Raw genomic sequence first — 20,552 nt, forward strand, 5'->3', positions numbered from 1 at the left:
TAAATGCGAACATGCTGTTATATGCTCTGATATTTTCCTTAAAATTCTTAGCTCTAGGATCTTTGTCTGTCCATAAATCCAGTAATAAAGATGGCGGGTTGCGTAGATAAGGAAGGGTAACTTTTCCTTTTAAACAACACAATGAAAATGCAGCTTGTCCGGAGGATTTTATTTTCCTAGTTTTCTCATCATGCCACATTAGAACATTACAATAGAAACAAATAGACGTAGGATCACCCAAGTCAAGTATTTCTGCAAATTTTTTAAAATGTGTTTTTAATAAATTATAAATACAATTATATATTAAAACCTTTTTCAAATAAATTAATTTAAATAAATGAAATAGTGAACCTGTATCTTCAGCCTTTTTAAGCAAAACAATAATGTTTGGACGGATCTTTGGGATGGGCTCTTCTATTGGGTCATTGTCTTCAGATTCAGCGTTTTCTGCATCTGCATTTTTTGTCATGCAACCAAAGGTTAAATATAAGAGTTATAATGGTATATAAACCAAAATAATAACCATGGTAGATATTGGGAAAAATATGGAATGCTAAAGGAAAAGATATTTAAAATAACCTGACATATCATCATCGCTACTTAGTGTTCTGTCACCACTTATTGAATTTACGGGGACGACATTATTGCCCATTTTAGTTACTTGACTTGTTTCAATCACTTGACTCAAATACTCAAACCTTCATGATTAGACAGATACTCATTAATATTGCCCTCGGTCTGAATCGGCCTTGCAGATTTATTACCCCATTTATGCTGCGAGAGAACATATTTTCTCTTTGCTTTGGCTTCTTTTGAAGTAAATGGGGTACTGTAGTTGGAATTTTGCACTGATAGGGGGGCACTGCTATAGATGAATACCCTAATGAAGTTTTGTCAATAATGCTGGATCCTACAACAAAAAATTATAAAATTAAATGATTCACACTGGAATGTATACTAAAGATAGCGATTATAACCACTCTAAAAAACAAAACAAAAAACCATATACATTACCAATGATTGGAGAATTTTCATCGTTTGAAAGGGGCTTACGTGCTTTAGCCATGGGTTTTTTTGCACTGCTATTGATAACTTGTTGGGACTGATTTTTCAAAGAGCTCTTTGCAGGAGTTGAGAATAATTTTCTTGAAATTGTAGCAGGTGTGTGTAGAGCTTGAGTATTGATATCTAAGGTAGAACAATTGGGTTGGATGAACTTGATGAGACAGCACAATTTCTTCTATTTGATAATAATGCCTTTCTCTTTGCCCTGGCCTCACCAGAACCTCCCTTCTTGCTTGGTTCCATGGAAAAGGTGAATGCAGACTGATGCTTACCACCGTGCATTATATATATTTTTTGGGATGAAATTTCTAAGTCCTTACGTAATTGATTCCAAACGTATTAGCTTTTATTTGTTTCAAAAAAAAAACTAATAAAACGTTAATTATGGAGTAAATTATGTCACACTAATTGTGGCTGTAACTTTTAAGGGTTTAAAATATGAACTTATTGACCTTTAAAATTGTTTACAAATTAAAATTATTAATGAAAGATTTGAAACAACAGTTGCTCTAGCTGTGACACTTGTCAGCCAGAGAGAAGGGTGGGTTGAAATTGATTATTGGAATGCCATGTGTAAAATTATTTTGGATAACGATTTTCTTTTTAATAGTATATAGATTTGAGACTAAAAGTTATTATATTTTTAGAGATATCAAATCCAATTTATCCTAATTTACAGGGACTAAAAACATAATTAACTCCAAAGTGGAGACTCCATCAGCAATATGTACAAAGCACTTGTAAATTAGAATTTAGCTGAGATACTGCTATCAGGTTATTCGATCTGTACAATAGAATTAAGCTTTTAAAAGTGGAGACTCGATCAGCAATATGAGACTCAATCTGCTGGACCTCCATAGAAAGAGGTAATGTGATAGCCCTTATTTTTAAAAGAGGCAATGTCAGATCCTACCGCAGCAAAGTCAGCCAAAGTGATTTGAATTTTAGTCCTTTATCTGATCTGATATCTCAAGTCACCTCTCGTCCTGAAATAAAAAAGAAAGGAATAAAGAAGGTGCTGAAAGGCAATTTTCTATTCTTTCCTATCACATATCATATCATATCTATCTCTACTTCCCTATCTCTCAAGGAGTGAGTGAAAATGGGGTGTCAACCAAATTTTTTTCAGTCAAACTAAATACATGCAACTGGATAATTCCACCCAAATTCATCTTACTTCAGATATTCCGAAAAAAATTATTAAGTACTCTGGATGTTTGAATGGATGATCGTCCTTAATCCAACCAAATGCCAAACAGACAGACCCTAGGCATATTCAAAATTATCACGCAACTAAAACAAAGGAAACAAAAAAGTAACTAAAATGAACAATAGATAGCCTAACTTATAGCCTTATTTTAAAATACGATTAGAACGACTTGCTAACAAAGCAACAAACAGCGCTGCAAGTTCCAAAATGCAAACAGAAGTCCTTTACAACTTGGACTTCTTCTTTAATTTCAAGTTTATCTTGCTTTTCATTTTCCAACAACAATCCTGCTCTTCAAGAATGATTTATATATTGACTCACAAATTCAATAATCAACTAGAAAGAATACTGCGTGTGATCAAGATGCACTACCAAATATGTATTTGGTTGCTAATCTTTAATGCAATTGATGCACCCAACCAAATGCACAGAGGGTGTGTTTTTAAGGTATGACATACTCAAAACAGCACAATATAATTAACTAACTCACAGCACAACTTCTAGTTCTATCAAACATGAAAGAAGTAGTTTTCTGATAACTAGCACTTCATATTTCAGTAAATTTAATGCACCAAAAGATTCTACTTTTCACATTTCTTCAACAACTAAGAACTCTATTCTTATTCTTTTTTTTTATCAACATTCATTAACCTCAAAATAGAGATTTTTCCCAAACCACCACCAGCTTCCTTTCATTCAATACATGCAATGGCATTACCCAATCCTAGCTAAAGAAAACCTACTTACTGTTGTGGGATAGGATACAATCATGTTATTGCACATGAAAAAATTGTTTCTCTACCCAAGGGATTCATAATTTATCCACCAATTGTTAGTTATAAGCAGAAAGACTGAGCAAAGAAAAATAAAGAAGGAAGCAAAAACAAAACGAATTATAAGAATCTCTCCAAAAAGTTGAATGCCAATTTTACCTTTAGCACCTTTTGGTCTCAACTTTTGCTGATGGTGAGTTTTGAAGCAAAAACTCCACTATTCCAGCAGGTATCGGTGCACGCTTAAATGTTATTTTCTCTAAGTAGTGAGCTTCTTTCCGTAACCTAGCAGCTTCTCTCCGTGACTCAGTAGCGGCTTTCTCTCTCTTCACATCAACCATTGCCAGTCGAAGCCGAAATGAAAGTAGTTGCAGCACTTTAACTTTCAATGACTTCAAGTTACTTAAGAACGGGAGCTTACGGTTCACTAAGTCAGGAATTAAGAAGAGAACCTAAGCACGAGGGTGAATTAGGAATGACTTAACGTGAGTAGAATGATTTTGATCAAAAAAATTGAAAAAAGCATTTTCAGAAGTAAAAATAAAGTCTCATATTAGTAAAAGTAGAACCAAAGGAGGCACCTGAAGAGTATCTGTAGAAACTGTCAATGATTTGATATTAGTAAGCTCTTCCAGCCAGCTGAGTAGAACCAAAGGAGGCTCTGGGGAATAGTAGCTCATATATGCGTGAATACTTAATTCTTTAACAGAAGAAAGACTGCTCCCACAAAGCCGCTGATAAGGAGAGGAACCAGTAAAATCAAACCTAAGAAGACTTGGTGCAGAGAGCTCAATTCTTTTAAAGCCCCCAAAAGGATTAATCACAGTTACATCGACAAGCGTTGTACTTGAGATGCACAAGGTTTGTGCATCCTTTACCGTACAATGGTCAATGATCAAACTATGCAACTTCTGAAAGGCCGAAAAGGGCTCGACTATGCCATTGTTACTCCCGCTGAAGGTGAAACAAACCAGATGCAAGCTGGTTAATGCTGGCAAATTGAGACATGGAGCTTTTGGAAATAAAGTGCCAAGAGTATTAAATCGCCCAGAGTGAAATGAAAGCTTAAGAGATGTTAAAGACTGGCATGAAAACATGCGAGCGAGTTGATAATATTCATATTCCACCGTCATTGCCAATTGTTCTAGGAACGAACATTAAAGAGAGGGGTAGTACCTAAAGAGTGGAAGAACGTGCCTAGAGAGAGAATGGGAATGAGAGAGAGAGTGTTGAATTTCATGTGTTATTTGATCAAATGAGCTCCAAAGTCCCTTACAATTGGTAACTACCTCCTATTTATAGAGCTTGGGCACTACCTATTGGGCCAATTGGGCCTCTGAAGTTGAGGCCCAACTTAAGGCCAGGCTCTCGCCCTTGGGCGGGCTGAACCCTGGGCGTCGCCCCTCTAGGGGCTCGCCCAGTCCACAAGTCCACAAGACACCGAGCTCGAAGTATGAGAGCTAAGTGTGTCTTTTAAATGCTCTTACGTGCATCCTATGGTGTGCTGGAATCTAAGCTGCCAACATGGCTTGAGGAAAAAAGAAGAAAACTACGTCGCCGACATGGCGTAAGCAAAAGGAAACAAGCATCTTTAGTCGCCCAGTCCACTGGTCTTGGCGAGCAACCCAAACCGGCAAGTCCACAGGTCCGCAGGCGGCGGGAACGATCGCTTGGTACTGACGATTAGTTGGAATAGGCGAGCGTCTTTCGTCGGCGGGCTAGGTGGCAGGCGTTAACCATGCACTGATCATCCAAATGTTGGCTGGCGATGCCCTTGGCAGGCGGCTAAACTTCATTGGCGACATCGCTTGTTAGGCGATGACGTTTAGTCTTCATGGTGGCGAGGCCTTTCGCGCTTTCCCTTATTTCGAAAACCTTTCAAATCTCTAACTGCTCCATGTGATGCGTCAGTTACGTCAGTTTCCCCCTTTCTCCGCAACCGTCACCTCACTCCTCATAACTGTCCAATCATGCGCAGTAACTCCCCATCGCACGCGTCCCATTTCCCAAAAGCCATAATGACTTCCAACCTTCCACACGCGTCCACCACGCGTCACCCTTCCAACTCCCTTCCCCTGCCTATAGAAACCTTTTTTTCCGTACAATCATCCCTTTCCGAAACCTCTCTTTACTTCTCTTATCGCTTACCAAGCTCCCTCTTCCAACTTCCGCTCTGGTGCCGTCGCCTTTCACCCTTTCCGCTACCCACTCTTCACATCCTTACCCGGTGAGTCCTTGTTCCCTTATCTCTGCATCTTATCTCTACTTGTCTTTTCCTTTTCCTCACTTAATTGTCAAAGATGGCTTCAAACCCTAACTCCCCTAATCACACCTCTTCTTCTTCTGAGAATGACCCTGACTCTACCGCAGCCGGCGGCCTCCGTCTAGAGGTCCCGGAAATTCCCCATTACCGATCGAGAACTTTCGCAACCCTGCCCCTTCCAGTCCAGATAGCACCTTCCCACGAAGCTATAGACCAACCCTCCGTTTTCAGGATAGGAAGCTTATCGTGGAATTCGTGAGTAACCTTGGCGGTTTGTCTGACGATGATGAGATAAACGACAAACTCAGGATTTGGCCCTGCAGCGCTGAGGACCGCCCCTGGCTTCATAGGGTCGGCGGCGATGTGAAGAGATCCCATTTTTTCTTTGTATATGAGTATATGTTTGGCGAGCTTGGAGTCAGGCTTCCTTTTTCGCCCTTCGTTCAAACCGTTCTCCGCGATATCAATGCGGCTCCTTGTCAACTCCATCCCAACGCCTGGGCCTTCATCCGGTGCTTCGAGATCTTGTGCGCCGTTGTTGGCACCGCCCCATCTCCCACCAGCTTCTTCTACCTTTACGATGTTGACTCCAAGTCCATCAAAAATAGAGGATGGATCTCTTTAAAGGCCCGAGCCGGCCGTAAGTGCTTGAACCCTCACAAGAGTAACGCAAAGTCCTCCTTCGCCCGGAGATACTTCTGCGTGGCGGTTCACCCCGCCTATCCTGAGGCCTTTACCCTTAGGGACGGGACTACCCTTTTTCCCCTCTACTGGACGGAGAAGCCCAATGGGATTACCTACCCTTCAGAAGAATCTTTGTCTGTCAACGACAAAGCCCTTTTGAATCTCCTCGCCCCGCTCCCTATTCTTGACTGCGCAACAGTCATTGAGGGCGCTCGCCTCTCAAGGACACCCAAATACTTAGGTCATTTATAGTTTATTTTTATCATCGCCATTTCTCTTTCATTTTTTCATCATCATTTTCTTTCTTACCCCTTATGTCGCTACTGACCCCTTTTTTGTTTATTTATTGTTGCAGAAGACATGAACTTCACCAACGCCGAGCTCCTGAAAGCCCGCGAGAGGAAAATGGCCCGTTTCTCTCCAAAGTTTAACGCTGAGGGAGACGGGAAAAAACGGGGCGGTGCTGAGAGCCAAGCCGAGGGCGCTCAAGCCCCCAAGAGGAGGAGATTAGTCAAAGTCTCTTCCAACCCCGGCGCCCAACCCACCGCTGCCGCCGTGTCCAAAGGCAAGAATGTTGCCGCCACTGCTACCATTGCCAGCTCCCAGTCTCCGACTGGCGGGTCGAGCCAACTTCCCGCCGCCCAAGCTTCCGCCGCCACGGCCACCGAATCTGCCACTGTCACGGCTCCCAATTCCGCTGCCGCTGGTACAGCCACCGTTGTCGCTGCTAAGTCCACCTCTATAGGCGCCACAACCGCAGCTGCTGACCAGTCATCAACCGCTGGCACAACCACCAACACTTCTCAACCCTCAGTTGTTGAGAAGCCTGCCGCCATCAACGCCACAACCGCTGCCACGTCCTCCAATGCTTCCGCTGGGGAGAAATAAAGAGAAAAAGAAAAAGAAACCCCCAAGTCTCCCCCTCGCCAAGTCGCACCTCCTAGCCCGCCTCCGACGAATGACGGGCGTTCCCTGTCTCCCCCGCCCCGTCAAGAAGAAAGACCCCCTCCTGATGCCGCCCCTACCTTCGAAGCAGCCCGCATCGAGCAAGCTCCTGGCAACAAGGGCGGCTACCCTAGCTACTACAACATGCTTCCCAACGCCATCGAACCTTCAGAGTTCTTGCTTACCGGCCTCAACCGTGACGCCATAGAAAAAGAAGTTTCAAGCCAGGGTATTAATGAGATCAAAGAGGAGACCCTTGCTTGTCTTCTACGCGCTGGGTGTATCTTTGCCCACGCGTTTGACAATTTCAACGCCGTCGCTGCTGAAACTGAACGGTTGAAGGCTGAGAGTGCCCAGCACCAAGAAGCCGCTGCTGCTTGGAAAAAGCGCTTCGACAAGCTGTTGGATCAAGCGGGAAAGGAAAAGGTTCAGGCCGACAAGCTGATTGGCACGGCGGGGACCAAGATCGGCGAGCTGGAAGACCATCTGAAGCTGATGAAGGAGGAGGCGGACGGCCTTGATGCAAGCCTCCAAGCTTGCAAAAAGCAAAAAGATAAGTAGAGAAGGACCTGGCCGCCAAAGGCGAGGCGTTGGCTGCCAAGGAGGCAGAGCTTGAAATATTGTGCGCTGAACTGGAGTCAGCGAAGAAGGCGCTGGCGGAACAGGAGGGGAAGTCTGCTGAGTCTTTGGCTTCGGCGAAGGCAGATCTGGAGGCGGTGATGCGAGCCACTGCTGAAGAGATCAAGAAGGCGGAGGAGGCTCATGGGGCAGCCCTCGCCGCGAGAGATGCTGAGATTACTTCCCATCTTGCGAGAATCAAAGAGCTAGAGAACGAGCTGTCGGTGGAGAAAGCCAAAGCCGGTGAGGCGAGGGAACAAGCCGCCGATATTGCCTATGACAATCCCGAGCGCGGCTTCTACCTCGCCAAGGACCAGGCTCAACACTTGTTCCCGGATTTTGATTTTAGCGCCATGGGAATAATGAAAGAAATCACCGCTGAAGGACTGGTTGGCCCTGACGATCCTCCCTTGATTGATCAACACTTCTGGACCGCAACTGAAGAGGAGGAAGAAGAAACAGGAGAAGAAGAAAGAAATAATGAATAGTGTAACTTTAATTTTTACCTAGCCTTTACCGCCCTCTGTAATGCACTTTCCTGTTATTTCTATATATAAGTAACCTTTTCGCCATTACTTTTATATCGCTTTTAAATACTTTGTAAATTTTGTTAAATGATTGCTTTCGCCGCGCCGTAAATCTCTTGGTCGACCCTTCGCAAATCGCTGCATTCTTACTGTTAAAAAATTTAAGAATGAATTTCATAGTTAAACGCACCGACGCACCAGAGTAATAAAATACTCAACATCCTGAGTGACAAAGCACTCGCCTTCCACCTTATTCATTCGCCAACCTTATATCTTGCGCTATTTTTCACACGTCATGTAATTGAATTATGCCTAACGATTTCATGCATTAATTTTAACTAGGGCTTATTGCTTGACATTTCTCCGTCAAGACTTTAAACATTTTCCACAAAGGGATAAATGGCCTCCATTCTCGAGGGCTTCGCCCGGGGCTCTGCCCGCTCGGTGCTTACAATGCTTGGGTCCCAATGGCCATTTGGGGGTCCCAAGACTTTTGCCTAGTTAATGGCGCTCGTCGTATTCTGGCGAGACTTACCCAGCACATCGTTTACGGGACCGGCGATCACATCAGACTTTCCGGGGGGAGATTCCCAGGCGTCAAAGGCCATTTGTGGAATCGCCGCCACCTTCAGGGTTCCAGCAAGCCCCTTTGAGGATCAAGCTTGTCCCACCTAGTGATCGCCGTAATTCTTTACCTCGATCGGCAATTCCGATCGTCAGGGAATCCCTGGAATCTTTGGACATGAATTTCATGAATTTTCGTTTTATTGACGAAGCGCCTCGTTAAAAAACTCCTTTCGGAGAAAAAGAGCACGCTTTTGTCATGGCGATACATTGGAGAGTTTGGAGATATTTTTAGAAAAATTGAAGACATCTAACTTTGGAGAATTCATTTTGTTCATCAGAAGCTCTTCCTTGGAGCTTTTCACCTTTCCAGCTTTCCCGTCCATGATCAACTGTAATAATAGCGCAGGCTCAAACCGTTGAATGACCTGGGTAGTCGCCTTCCATCAAGCTCTTCCAAGTGATAGGCCCCTGTACCAAAAACTTTGACAATGCGGTAGGGACCTTCCCAATTCGGAGTCAGCTTGTTTCCTGAGGTTCCTGATCGCCACTTGAGGACCAGATCGCCCACTTGCATATCCCGGACGCGAACCCTGCTATTGTACTTGGCGGCCACGCGCTGCTTCATCGCCGTCTCTCGAATGTGCGCCTCGTCACGCGTTTCAGACAAAAGATCCAACTCCATCGCCATATTGGCTTGATTCTCGCCCTCAAAATCTGGCTGAGTCCGCCATGTGAAATTGTCAATCTCCACCGGCAACATAGCATCTACCCCATAGGTCATTCTAAAGGGAGTTTCTCTTGTAGTAGATTGCTCAGTGGTGTTGTACGACCATAGTACCACTGGGAGTTCATCCAGCCAGGCTCCCTTAGCTTCCTCAAGCCGTCGCCTTAATCCGCGCAGAATTATCCTGTTTGCAGATTCTACTTGCCCGTTCGTTTGCGGATGCTCCACAGAGGCGAACCTCATCTGTATGCCCATTTCCTTGCAAAATTCCCTTGTCTGGTTGCTTGAAAACTGGGTCCCGTTGTCGGATACGATCGCCCTTGGGATCCCGAACCTGCAAACAATGCGCTTTCAGTAAAAGTTAACTATTTTTGCAGAGGTTATTTTGGCTAGGGGCTCAGCTTCAATCCATTTAGTAAAGTAGTCCACCGCCACTAATATAAACTTCATTTGCGACCTGGCGGTCGGAAATGGTCCTACCAAATCCACACCCCACATGGCGAAAGGCCATGGGGCGCTCATTGTTATCAGTTCCTTTGGCAGTGCCTTGGATAAATCCGCAAACACTTGACATTTTTTACATCGCTTCACAAAGTCCATACAATCCTTTCTAAGGGTGGGCCAGTAGAACCCCGCCCTTAACACCTTGCAGGCCAAAGACCTTCCCCCGATGTGGCTTGCACATACTCCTTCATGCACCTCAGACATTATCGCCTCATATTTCTCTGGCGGCACACATTTTAACAGCGGCGTCGAAAAACCACGGCGATACAAATGTCCGTCAATGAGAGTATAGTGGCTCGCCTCTCGCCGTTGCTCCTTCGTGCACTCCTCCACTTCCGCCGGGTCACCCGCCAAGATAGATAATATGGGTCCCATCCACGTCGCCCCTCTGTTCACACATGCTATGAGCTCGCCTTCAATGCTGGGGCACGCTAGCGTTTCCTGAATCACACTTTTGTTGTTGCCAGGCTTCCGTGTGCTCGCCAATTTGGCCAACGCGTCCGCTCGCTGATTTTTTGCTCGAGGAACATACTCTACCACAACTTCTTGAAAAAGTGTCATCAAATATCGCACTCGCTCAAGGTATTTGATCATATTGGGATCCTTGACCTGAAAGTTCCCTTCACTTGACTCTCTACCAACTGCGAGTCCGTTCTTATCAACAACCTTCTGATTTTTACTTCAAGCGCCAACTTCAATCCGGCGATGAGAGCCTCATATTCTGCCTGGTTGTTTGTTGCCTTGAACTCAAATTTCAGCGATTGCTCCAATACTAGATCTCCTGGTCCTTCCAACGTTACTCCCGCGCCACTGCCACTGCTATTGGAGGATCCATCTACAAAGAGAGTCCACTGGGTGTCCACTCTTTCAACCAGGTCTGGGGTCAACTCCACCACAAAATCAGCCAATGACTGTGCACCAACTGTGCCTCGCTTATCATATTGTAACCCATATTCAGATAATTCAACCGACCAGGCGACCAATCTACCTGACAAATCCGGCTTTTGCAACACTTGTCTCAGAGGCAAATCCGTCCGCACCTTCACTGAAAAGCTCTGAAAATAAGGTCTCAACCGCCGGGCGGTGACAAGGACCGCCAGTGCCGCTTTTTCAATTTTCTGGTATCTGATCTCTGCGCCCTGGAGTGTGTGGCTAACAAAATAAACAATTCGCTGCTCGCCATCTATTTCCTGCAGTATCACATAACTCAGAGCACTATTACTCACAGCAAAATACAAGTGCAGCGGGTGTCCCTGCATTGGTTTTGACAAGATTGGCGGTGATGACAAGAGTTCCTTGAGGCGACCGAAAGCTTCTTCACACTCCGCCGTCCACTCAAATGCAGCATTTTTTCGAAGACACTTGAAAAAAGGGGAGGATCTATCACCAGACTTAGGAAGAAATCGAGATAAAGCTGTTATTCGCCCTGTTAATCGTTGGACCTCTTTCACATTAGAGGGGCTTTTCATCTGCTGAATCGCCTTGCATTTATCTGGGTTTATCTCTATTCCTCTGGACGTGATCATGAAGCCTAAAAACTTGCTGCCTTGAATACCGAAAGAACATTTCTCCGGGTTGAGGCGCATATTGTGCTTCCTTATCTCGCCAAATGCTTCTTCCAGATCTTGGTGATGGTCCAAGCTACGCGCTCATTTAACGATCATATCATCAACATAAACTTCCATATTTCTCCCAACCTGTTCAGCAAAAACCCTATCCATCAATCTTTGGTAGGTCTCCCCAGCATTCTTTAATCCAAACGGCATGGTGCGATAGCAATAGTTGACTCTGGCGGTCATGAAAGCTGTTTTGTCCTCATCTGTCGGGTGCATGCGGATTTGATGATAACCAGAGTAAGCATCCATCAAGCTAAGCAGTTCGTTGCCCGATGCACCATCAACGAGGCTATCAATGCTGGGAAGGGGATAAGAATCCTTTGGGCATGCCTTGTTTAAGTCTGTGTAATCCACGCACATTCGCCACTTTCCATTCGCCACTTTCCATTCGCCTTCTTCACCATCACGACGTTCGGCAACCACGTCGGATATTTCACCTCCCTGATGAATTCCGCCGCCAGCAACTTGTCTACTTCCTCCTGAGCCGTTTTTCCCTTGTCTCCGCCCAAGCGCCGCCTGAGTTGTGAAACTGGCTTTACACTTGGATTCAATGCTAATCGATGGCAGATGAAGTTTGGATCAATTCCAGGCATATCCTTGCAGCTCCAGGCAAACAAATCTAAGTTCTCGCCTAGCAACTTTGTCAGGCGCGTCTCCTGCTCGTCCGTCAATCTGGTCCCAATCTGCAAGGTGCGATCGCCAAACTTTAGCGCCTTTGTTTCCTCAATTGGCGTGGGCTTGTTCACTCGCCCCTCGCCACGTGGGTCAAGATTTTCATCCTGAGTTTCAATTTCATAACATCTGTGTCCAACCAACGCACTCTTCTTGCCATATAGGTTGAGGCAATTGTTATAACATTCCCTCGCCACCTTCTGGTCGACCTTCAACTTACCAACCTTGCCATTGCTTAGTGGATACTTGACCGCCAAGTGGGCTGTCGAGATTACAGCACAGAGGCGGTTCAATGTATTTCGCCCAATGATGACGTTATAAGATGCCACCACCTGGAGGACCAGATACCTTACTTTCAAAACCCTTGCACACTCATCTTCCCCAAATATTGTGTCCAGATCAATGAATCCTCGCACCATTACTTGCTCTCCTGCGAAACCCACCAAGGTTCCCGAATATGGAGTCAGATCATCGTCAGTCAGTCCCAACTTGTCAAATGCGTCGCCATAGATAAGATCAGCTGAACTTCCCTGATCAAGGAGTACCCTTCTAACATTGAAACTATTCAGCCTTAATTGCACCACTATTGGGTCATCCTTGTGAGGTTTTATCCCCTCAAAGTCTGCCATCGAGATTGTTATGTCAGGGTGCTCGAATCCAAAAGCAACTTCTTGAACTTAATTAACTGCACGAATATGACGTTTCCGCGCCGCGTGGGTGTCGCCTCCACCGCCAAATCCTCCGGCGATGGTGTTTATGGTCCCCGCGGGCGGTCCTGAGTGTTGGGCGAACATGTCATCAGCCCCTCTTGTGGCGATAGCCGCTGATTCTTGCTTCTTCTCGCCCTCATTGTCTGTTCGCTCCTCCTCTCGCCTACCCGCTTTGTTGCGATCGCCATTGTAGCGCCACTCCCTTTGGCGATTTCCTCGATATTGTCCAGCACCGGAACGATTGTCCTGACATTCATCGTCGTGACGCTCGTCTCCTCGCCCATCGCGCCTGAAGTGTCCCGCCCGAATCAACTTGTCAATCTCCCGCTGCAAAGTCCAGCAGTTGTCCGTGTCATGCCCGATGGACCGATGGTATTCACACCACTTCTTGGGATTGGCGTCCCGCGGTTGATACTTTGGGGCTTCTGGCTCATCCACCAGATGTGCGTCTCTCGCCTCGCGGAGCATATCCGTTAAATTGGTATTCATCACCATGTCAGTCGCTTCCCGCTGGCGATGAGACTTAGATTGCCAAGGCCGGCGCTGTTCATAATCATCGCGTCGTGGATACAACTGTTCCCTGGACGGTTTTACCACTGCCTTTCCTTTATCCTCTCTCAGCCGCCTGCCATCCCCCTTGCCTTCGCCATACTTATCTCTTTTCGCGCGCCTGGGTGACGTGTCGCCTTTTTCCAGTTTCGCGCGCTTTCTCTTGAAAGCATCGTCCTCTTCATCAAGAATATAAGTGCTAGCGCAAGCACGCATCTCTTCCATTGAACGTGCAGGCTTGCGTGTCAACTTGCTATTCAACCTTCCCGGTAACAAACCATTCTTGAATGCTAGAGCACAAGCTCGAGCCTCCTCATCCTCTACCTTGACCGATGCAGCGCTGTACCTGGCCATATACTTCTTCAGTGACTCTCCTTCTCGCTGGCGGATGTTGTATAAATCATTGATCGTCACCTGCTGATTCTTATTCGCCGAGAACTGTACTAGAAACTTGGACGAGAAGTCTCTGAAATTCGAAATCGATCCGCGCGGCAAAGTTGTGAACCACGCCATCGCCGTCGATTTGAAAGTCAATGGAAACATCCTGCACTTCACCGCATCTGATGCCGCAATTATCACCATCTTCGTGTTAAAATACAGAAGATGATCCTTCGGGTCTGAATCCCCGCTGTAAGAATCCAGAACCAACGTTTTCATATTATCTGGAATCGCCACATTCTCAACGTCTTCCGAGAACGGACGGAACTCAGCTACGGAATCCGCTTCTCTGCCTCCATCGTCTTGTTGCTCGCGACGGTAGAAATCCAACTGAGCTTGTAAATGCTCATTCCGCTGCTGGATGTCGCCAATGCTGCGCATCATATGGCGCCATTCCTCCTGCGTCACTGCCGGTTGTCGCTCCGGAGTAGGTGAATTCTCCGGTGAGCGCTCCTGAGATCCGATCTGCGAAGGCGATGGAGGAGGTGGTGGTGACGGAGGAGGAGAAGGCGGCAAAGAAGCGTGTGTAGCCTGTACTCCCGTTGTTCGCACCGGAGAATCCAAGACAACTCGCTGAGGCCGCCGAGGCGGCGAGATTCGCTGTCGCACTGGCGAATGATGCTGCTTTATGCGTCGAGTCTCCATCTAAACCAGGAATGACACAAACTCGATCGGAAAACGAACACCGGTCACAGAATCAGAATCGGAAAACTGCATAATCGCCTAATCGTAATCAGAGATAGCCTCTTGCACAGTCAATCCACGTGAATGGGAGTAGAAAGTTTATCGATCCCCACAGACGGCGCCAAATGTTCTAGGAACGAACATTAAAGAGAGGGGTAGTACCTAAAGAGTGGAAGAACGTGCCTAGAGAGAGAATGGGAATGAGAGAGAGAGTGCTAAATTTCATGTGTTATTTGATCAAATGAGCTCCAAAGTCCCTTACAATTGGTAACTACCTCCTATTTATAGAGCTTGGGCACTACCTATTGGGCCAATTGGGCCTCTGAAGTTGAGGCCCAACTTAAGGCCAGGCTCTCGCCCTTGGGCGGGCTGAACCCTGGGCGTCGCCCCTCTAGGGGCTCGCCCAGTCCACCAATCGCTGAACATTATGTGACAAAGCATAGTCTACTACCCGTCTGTGGACAATATACTCAATAGAACCATGGCGCTTAAAATCAAAGCTGTGCAGCGGGAGTGAGCTATCACGGAGTTCCAAAAGCTTAGACACAAATTTGGTGAAAATCTTCAATGTCGAAAAGTCTGTGGAATGTAAAATGAGCGAAGGAAGATGCTTCCAGTCCCAGAGGTCCTTCCATCTTGAGGATAATATGCAAGTTCGAACCGCGTATTTGGCGCTCAGAAATGACAAAATGTGAAGGAGAACGCAATCAGGCAAATCACTGAGCCTGTCTTTGTTCTCTTCATCACTCACACTCTCACTTTCACTCTCGCTATGCCTTCCTCGCTTCGGCTTCTCAACTGATGAATCTGCTGAATCAGTGTTCTCTTCATTTTCACTCTTGCTACGCAATCGCTTTGCCTTCGGTGGAGACAACATCTCAACCGTTGAATCAGACATTCTGATAAGTGGCTATGCATCAAAAGCCAAAAAAAAAAAGTATAGAATAATTATTCTACAACCTAAAGGATCAACCAATTGAAAGAAACAGAGAGGCAATTTCACAGTGGATTCAAAATTTAGCAAATTCGTGTTCGATTGCATTGGGGAAACAAAACCTAGAAAGAACCCTAATAAGTATCAGCAAGCATGATCAATCATACAGGGAAAATGGAAAATGAAATTCATTCGGAAACGCAAAATGAAATTCAGCAAACCCTACCTTGTTCGCGCTGGAGAAAAAATGGAAAGTGAATCACAACCGTCACTCACATTCAGGTTTTATAGGGTTGATAATTTGAAAATTTAATTTTGGGGCATAATACTTATCCCGCCACCACTGGACTAACATAATCATCCATTTTCCAAAAAAAAAGTGGGATAAAATTAATATTGAATAATGTTACTTTTACACCTCAAAGTGAGGTGAAAATAGGTGGAATGAGGAGAGAGATATGAAGAAAAGAAAAATTAAGAGAGTGAAAATATGAAATGTGATAGTAGATGATAAGAGGAGAGGGATATAAATAAAAATGGGTGGAAATGAAGTGTTTAAAAAATGAGGTTTATATATATCATTATTGATTAATATTACATATGTTCCTTATCAATTTTCCACTTTTGGAAAAAAATTGTTCTTATATATCTGTCCACTTAACATTTCAAGACAGCATTAAATGATGTTTTTTCTAATAGTGCCCTCATTGGAGAAATAAATGATGAAAAATAAAACACATTATAGAGGTAAAATACAAAAACAAATAATAGATTTTTAAAAATTAACAAAATTAATTACACTTTTTAATATGTGTGTTTCATCTTTCTCTGGACAATTAAATGGAAAAAGAGCACAATATTTTTAAGTATGTCTGCAAACATTGTCTTATTAAAAATCATACCTGAAAAAATTCAATGGAAAAAATATAATTAAGAAAAGGAGAACAATGAATGTTAGTTTAGACATTTGAGTCGACGAACTCGAACTCAGATATTTTGTACAAATTTTTCAATTGTTGTAGTTGGAAGAACCTTTTGTGAATACATTCGCCAAATTATCATATCTCAAGCATGTATTAAATTAAAAATCTCAACAAAACGCACTCTCGACTTATCTTGTGTAATGCTAATATTTCTGCATAGTTAGCTGATTTGGTTGTTTTAGTTTGTTCCATTGATTTCCATGAAAATACTTTGCCATCACATGTAAACAAATAACTTGTTTGTGGCTTGTGCGCCCAATCTGGTTTGTCTGTCCCCTAGGCCTTCGACTACAACAGGAATGCACGGTCCATGTTTTTGTATCTGAATTTATGCAAGTTGCAGATCCATAAACGCATGGTGTCTTCCTGAGTTTGTTGTATGCGATTTGGCATGCCCGCAACGAGTTCTTGTTTTGTTTGATTGCACCATCCATGGAGCTGATTTTGCACCACGCGGGCTCGCTGCGTCCGCTGTCGAGAATGGCATATTCACTAGCTTAGCAACCTCCTTGGCACCCGGTCTCGTCCTCCTCCTGGACCTTCAAGATAAATTTTGACGCGGCGGTGACACGTTCAGGAGATGCATGCTTTGGCTTCATTGCTCAGAATTGTCGTGGTGAGGTCTTGATTGCTGCCTGCGGTTGCATTTAACCAGTCATCTCCCCTTTGGTGGCGGAGACCCTTTGCATGCGGTGGACTCTTGGATAGTTGGATTGGCTAGAGACCTTGGCTTCCGCACAGGATTGTGCTTGAGACGGATTGCCTTGTGTTGTTCGAGGCATGGAAGCGTGGGGGGTGGTTGTTCTATCTTGGATTCTTTGCTTTTGGGTTGTCATACTTTGCTTTCTTGTTTTGGTGTTTTCAGTTTTCTTTTTCTTCGTCGTTCCCAGAACTGTGTGGTTGATGCTTTAGCTAAGCTTTTTTTTTAGTTTGGGTGAGGTGGTTTGGATTGAGGAGGTTCCTCATGAACTTATTGACTTGGTCTAATCTGATGTAATGACATATATGCATGACATATATGCCGTTTATTTCTTCTTAATTGAATGAATCACTTAAAAAAAAAACTTGTTTGTGATCACCAATTAGGTGAGTTTGGCAAACCAAACATCTTCATAACCTACGAAACCGAACTTTAATATATTGGGAAAAACAAATCCATTGTTGTTTTTATGACAACGAAAGACTTGTTTTATGCATTCAATGTCCTCATGTGGGCGAAAAACTATACCTTACTAATAAATTAAAAGTGAAAATTATTCCATGTTAAGTATGACTAACAAGTTGCATTAATTCTCTATAGCACTAAAATATGATACTTCAGTAACAAGTACTTTGTCATCTCTATTTATATCTTATAATATTCAAGTGCATCAAAGTTTAAAAAGATCTATTTACATCTAATAACCTTCAAGTGCATGCACTTTTTCTCTATTATTTTTATAAGACCCTTTTGACAGATGATTTTTTACATCAAGTTAGAACATGTGAAGACTAAATTGGAGAAATTTACTAAGCACAAGAAGTTTACTATGCACAAGGAGCGGTGGCGGCGGTATTCTTAGAACCCACACCTCCGAGAATGAGTCCAACTAACCCAGAATCTGAAATCAACCAAAATGAGGGTTCCATCCACTCACTTTTCTTCTTATTTTTCTCTTTACCTTTCTTCCCCAATTTCCTCCATCCTCTCTTCTTCTTCACCACCTTAACCCGACAACCCCAACAACCACCACCACCAACAAACTCCCTTCATCTGCTTTCGTTGCCTGCTTTGGACAAGGGGGTTCCTCCCGGTCTTGGCACTACCTTCCTTGCTCCTGCTCGCGAGCTCCTTCTTGTCTATGACCTTGGTCGCGAGCTACTTTGCACGTGTCATAGTCGACTTTAGCCTAAATGGAAGTTGTTCCAGTTTTATTTTCAATCTCTTCAAGTTAGACCATAAAGGGGGATTCATCGTCAATATATTAGGAACTAATAAAAGAACCTAAGCAACAAAAGATGAGTAAAAATTTGATTTTAAACAAAAACCCATGGTAAGAAGAGAGTACAAATATATAACTTGGAGAGTGTTTGAAGAAACTGCTAGTGATGTTATATTAACAAGACCTTGCAGCCAGGTAAGTAGAAACAAAGTATTATCCAAGGAATATGAAGACATATGTGCATCAATATCTACTTCATGAACAGAAGAAATACTGCTTCCACTAGGGTACTGATCAGAAGAACCCTTGCAAGCAAACCTATGAAGACATGATGCAGATAGCTCAATTTTGCACCTCCCAAGATGAAGCACAATTAAATTGACAAGTGTTGTGCTTGATATGCAGAGGATTCTTGCTTCATACTCCATGCTACAACAATCAATTATCAAACTATTCAATCTGTTAAACATGGAAAATGGGTATGAACAGAAGTTTCCGCTTGAGGAAAATAAGAAATTTCTAAAGGTACAAGGTGGTTAGTATTGGTAAATTCAAAGATTAGGGAAATAAATTTACAAATTCATAGTGAAGTGAGAGCTTAAGAGATGTTAACGATTGACATGCGAAAATGCAAGGTAGAAGGGGTTCAATGTCGAATCCGACATAGATTCCTAGTCGCTAGACATTGCGAGAAACCGCGTAATTTAGGACCCTTTTGATCAGGTTAGGCTGGATGGGATCAACACAGCAAAGATCAAACTCGAGACCATGCAGTGCAGTTGAGCCGTCCCGAAGGGTAAAAATCGTGGACGTGAATTTGGTGAAGCTCTTGGAAGTTGAAAAATCTGAGGAATGTAATGCGAGGGTTGGAATGTGTTTCCAATGATTCTTCCATCTTGTGGATAATAGACATGTTTGAACTGCGAGTTTGACTTTCAGTAATGACAGAATGTGAAGGAGAATTGAATCTGGCAAGTCACTGAGCATGTCTTTGTTACCTTCATTGTCACTCTCACGGTGCTTTCCTCTCTTCGCCATGGGAGAAGAAGAAGAAGGAGTGGTCATGCAGCTCTCTATGTGAACCATTAATGTGATGAACATTTAACAATTAGGGATTTAATGGGCTTACCCAACCAGTGTTTCAAAAACTTTTTTTGGTTATAGTTTCAAGAACTTAAAACTAAGCCACAAGTAGATAGAAATATGAAAAACTATTTTAACCTATAAATATAATTTAAAACAAGTAATAAATATTATGAGTATATAATTAATAATATATTATATTTACCAAAAAATATATATATTATTAAATTTTAAAAATCAGCATATATTTATTAAAATAATTTATAAAACATATTAATCAATATGATGATTTCGAAAACATATAAATCAGTATGAGATGTAAGTAACAATGCACTCTATTATTGTGATTTGTTGAAAGTTGTATGATTATGCATTTTTTTTTGAACGTGGTATTATTATGCATTTGGATGTTGAATTAATTTGATTAATAACTTTTTGATAGTCTTAGTTGGTTATTTGTGTGCACCATAACATGATCTTTTTAAGTATTGGATTAAATATGTATTTGGTCCCTGTAAAATAAGGATGAATTGAATCTGGTCATCCAAAAAACAAATTCATAGCATTTACTCTCCAACCCCATTGAAATAGGTGAAGTTAATCATTGTCATGCTTTTCACGGTGATTTTTGTGTATTAGCAGTGAATTTTAATTTGCACAAATTGTTTATTTATTGTTTTAGTGGCAATTTAAACTACCACAATATGAACCCAGGATTAATCTTACTAATTTCATTAATATTTGAGTCTTTGGGACTAAAAGCTATGAATGAAATTTTTTAGAGAGAACAAATCCAATTCATCATAATTTACCATGACTAAAAAACATATTTAACTCCAAAGTGGAGACTCTATCAGCAATATGTACAAAGCATTTGTAAATTAGAATTTAGCTGAGATACTGCTATCAGGTTATTCGATCTGTACAGTAGAATTAAGCCTTTAAAAGTGGAGACTCGATCAGCAATATAAGACTCAATCTGCTGGACCTCCATAGAAAGAGGTAAATTGATAGCCCTTATTTTTTATAGAGGCAATGTCAGATCCTACCGCAGCAAAGTCAGCAAAAGTGATTTGTCTTT

The 20,552-nt window shown here is 43.2% G+C and overlaps 1 protein-coding gene across 1 annotated transcript; it reads right to left on the reverse strand.

Moving 5' to 3' along the window:
* Nucleotides 1-14,940: 14,940 nt before the first annotated feature.
* On the reverse strand, nt 14,941-19,474 carry LOC130747908 (uncharacterized). Its single transcript, XM_057600965.1, has 3 exons — nt 19,149-19,474; nt 18,526-18,847; nt 14,941-15,459 (listed from the first exon to the last, which is right to left on the reverse strand). Exons 1-3 carry the CDS (start codon nt 19,472-19,474, stop codon nt 14,941-14,943), a joined length of 1,167 nt encoding a protein of 388 aa, XP_057456948.1.
* Between the last annotated feature and the right edge of the window lie 1,078 nt (nt 19,475-20,552).

Source organism: Lotus japonicus, chromosome 1 (genome assembly GCF_012489685.1).
Source record: "Lotus japonicus ecotype B-129 chromosome 1, LjGifu_v1.2".
NCBI classification, from domain to species: Eukaryota; Viridiplantae; Streptophyta; class Magnoliopsida; order Fabales; family Fabaceae; genus Lotus; species Lotus japonicus.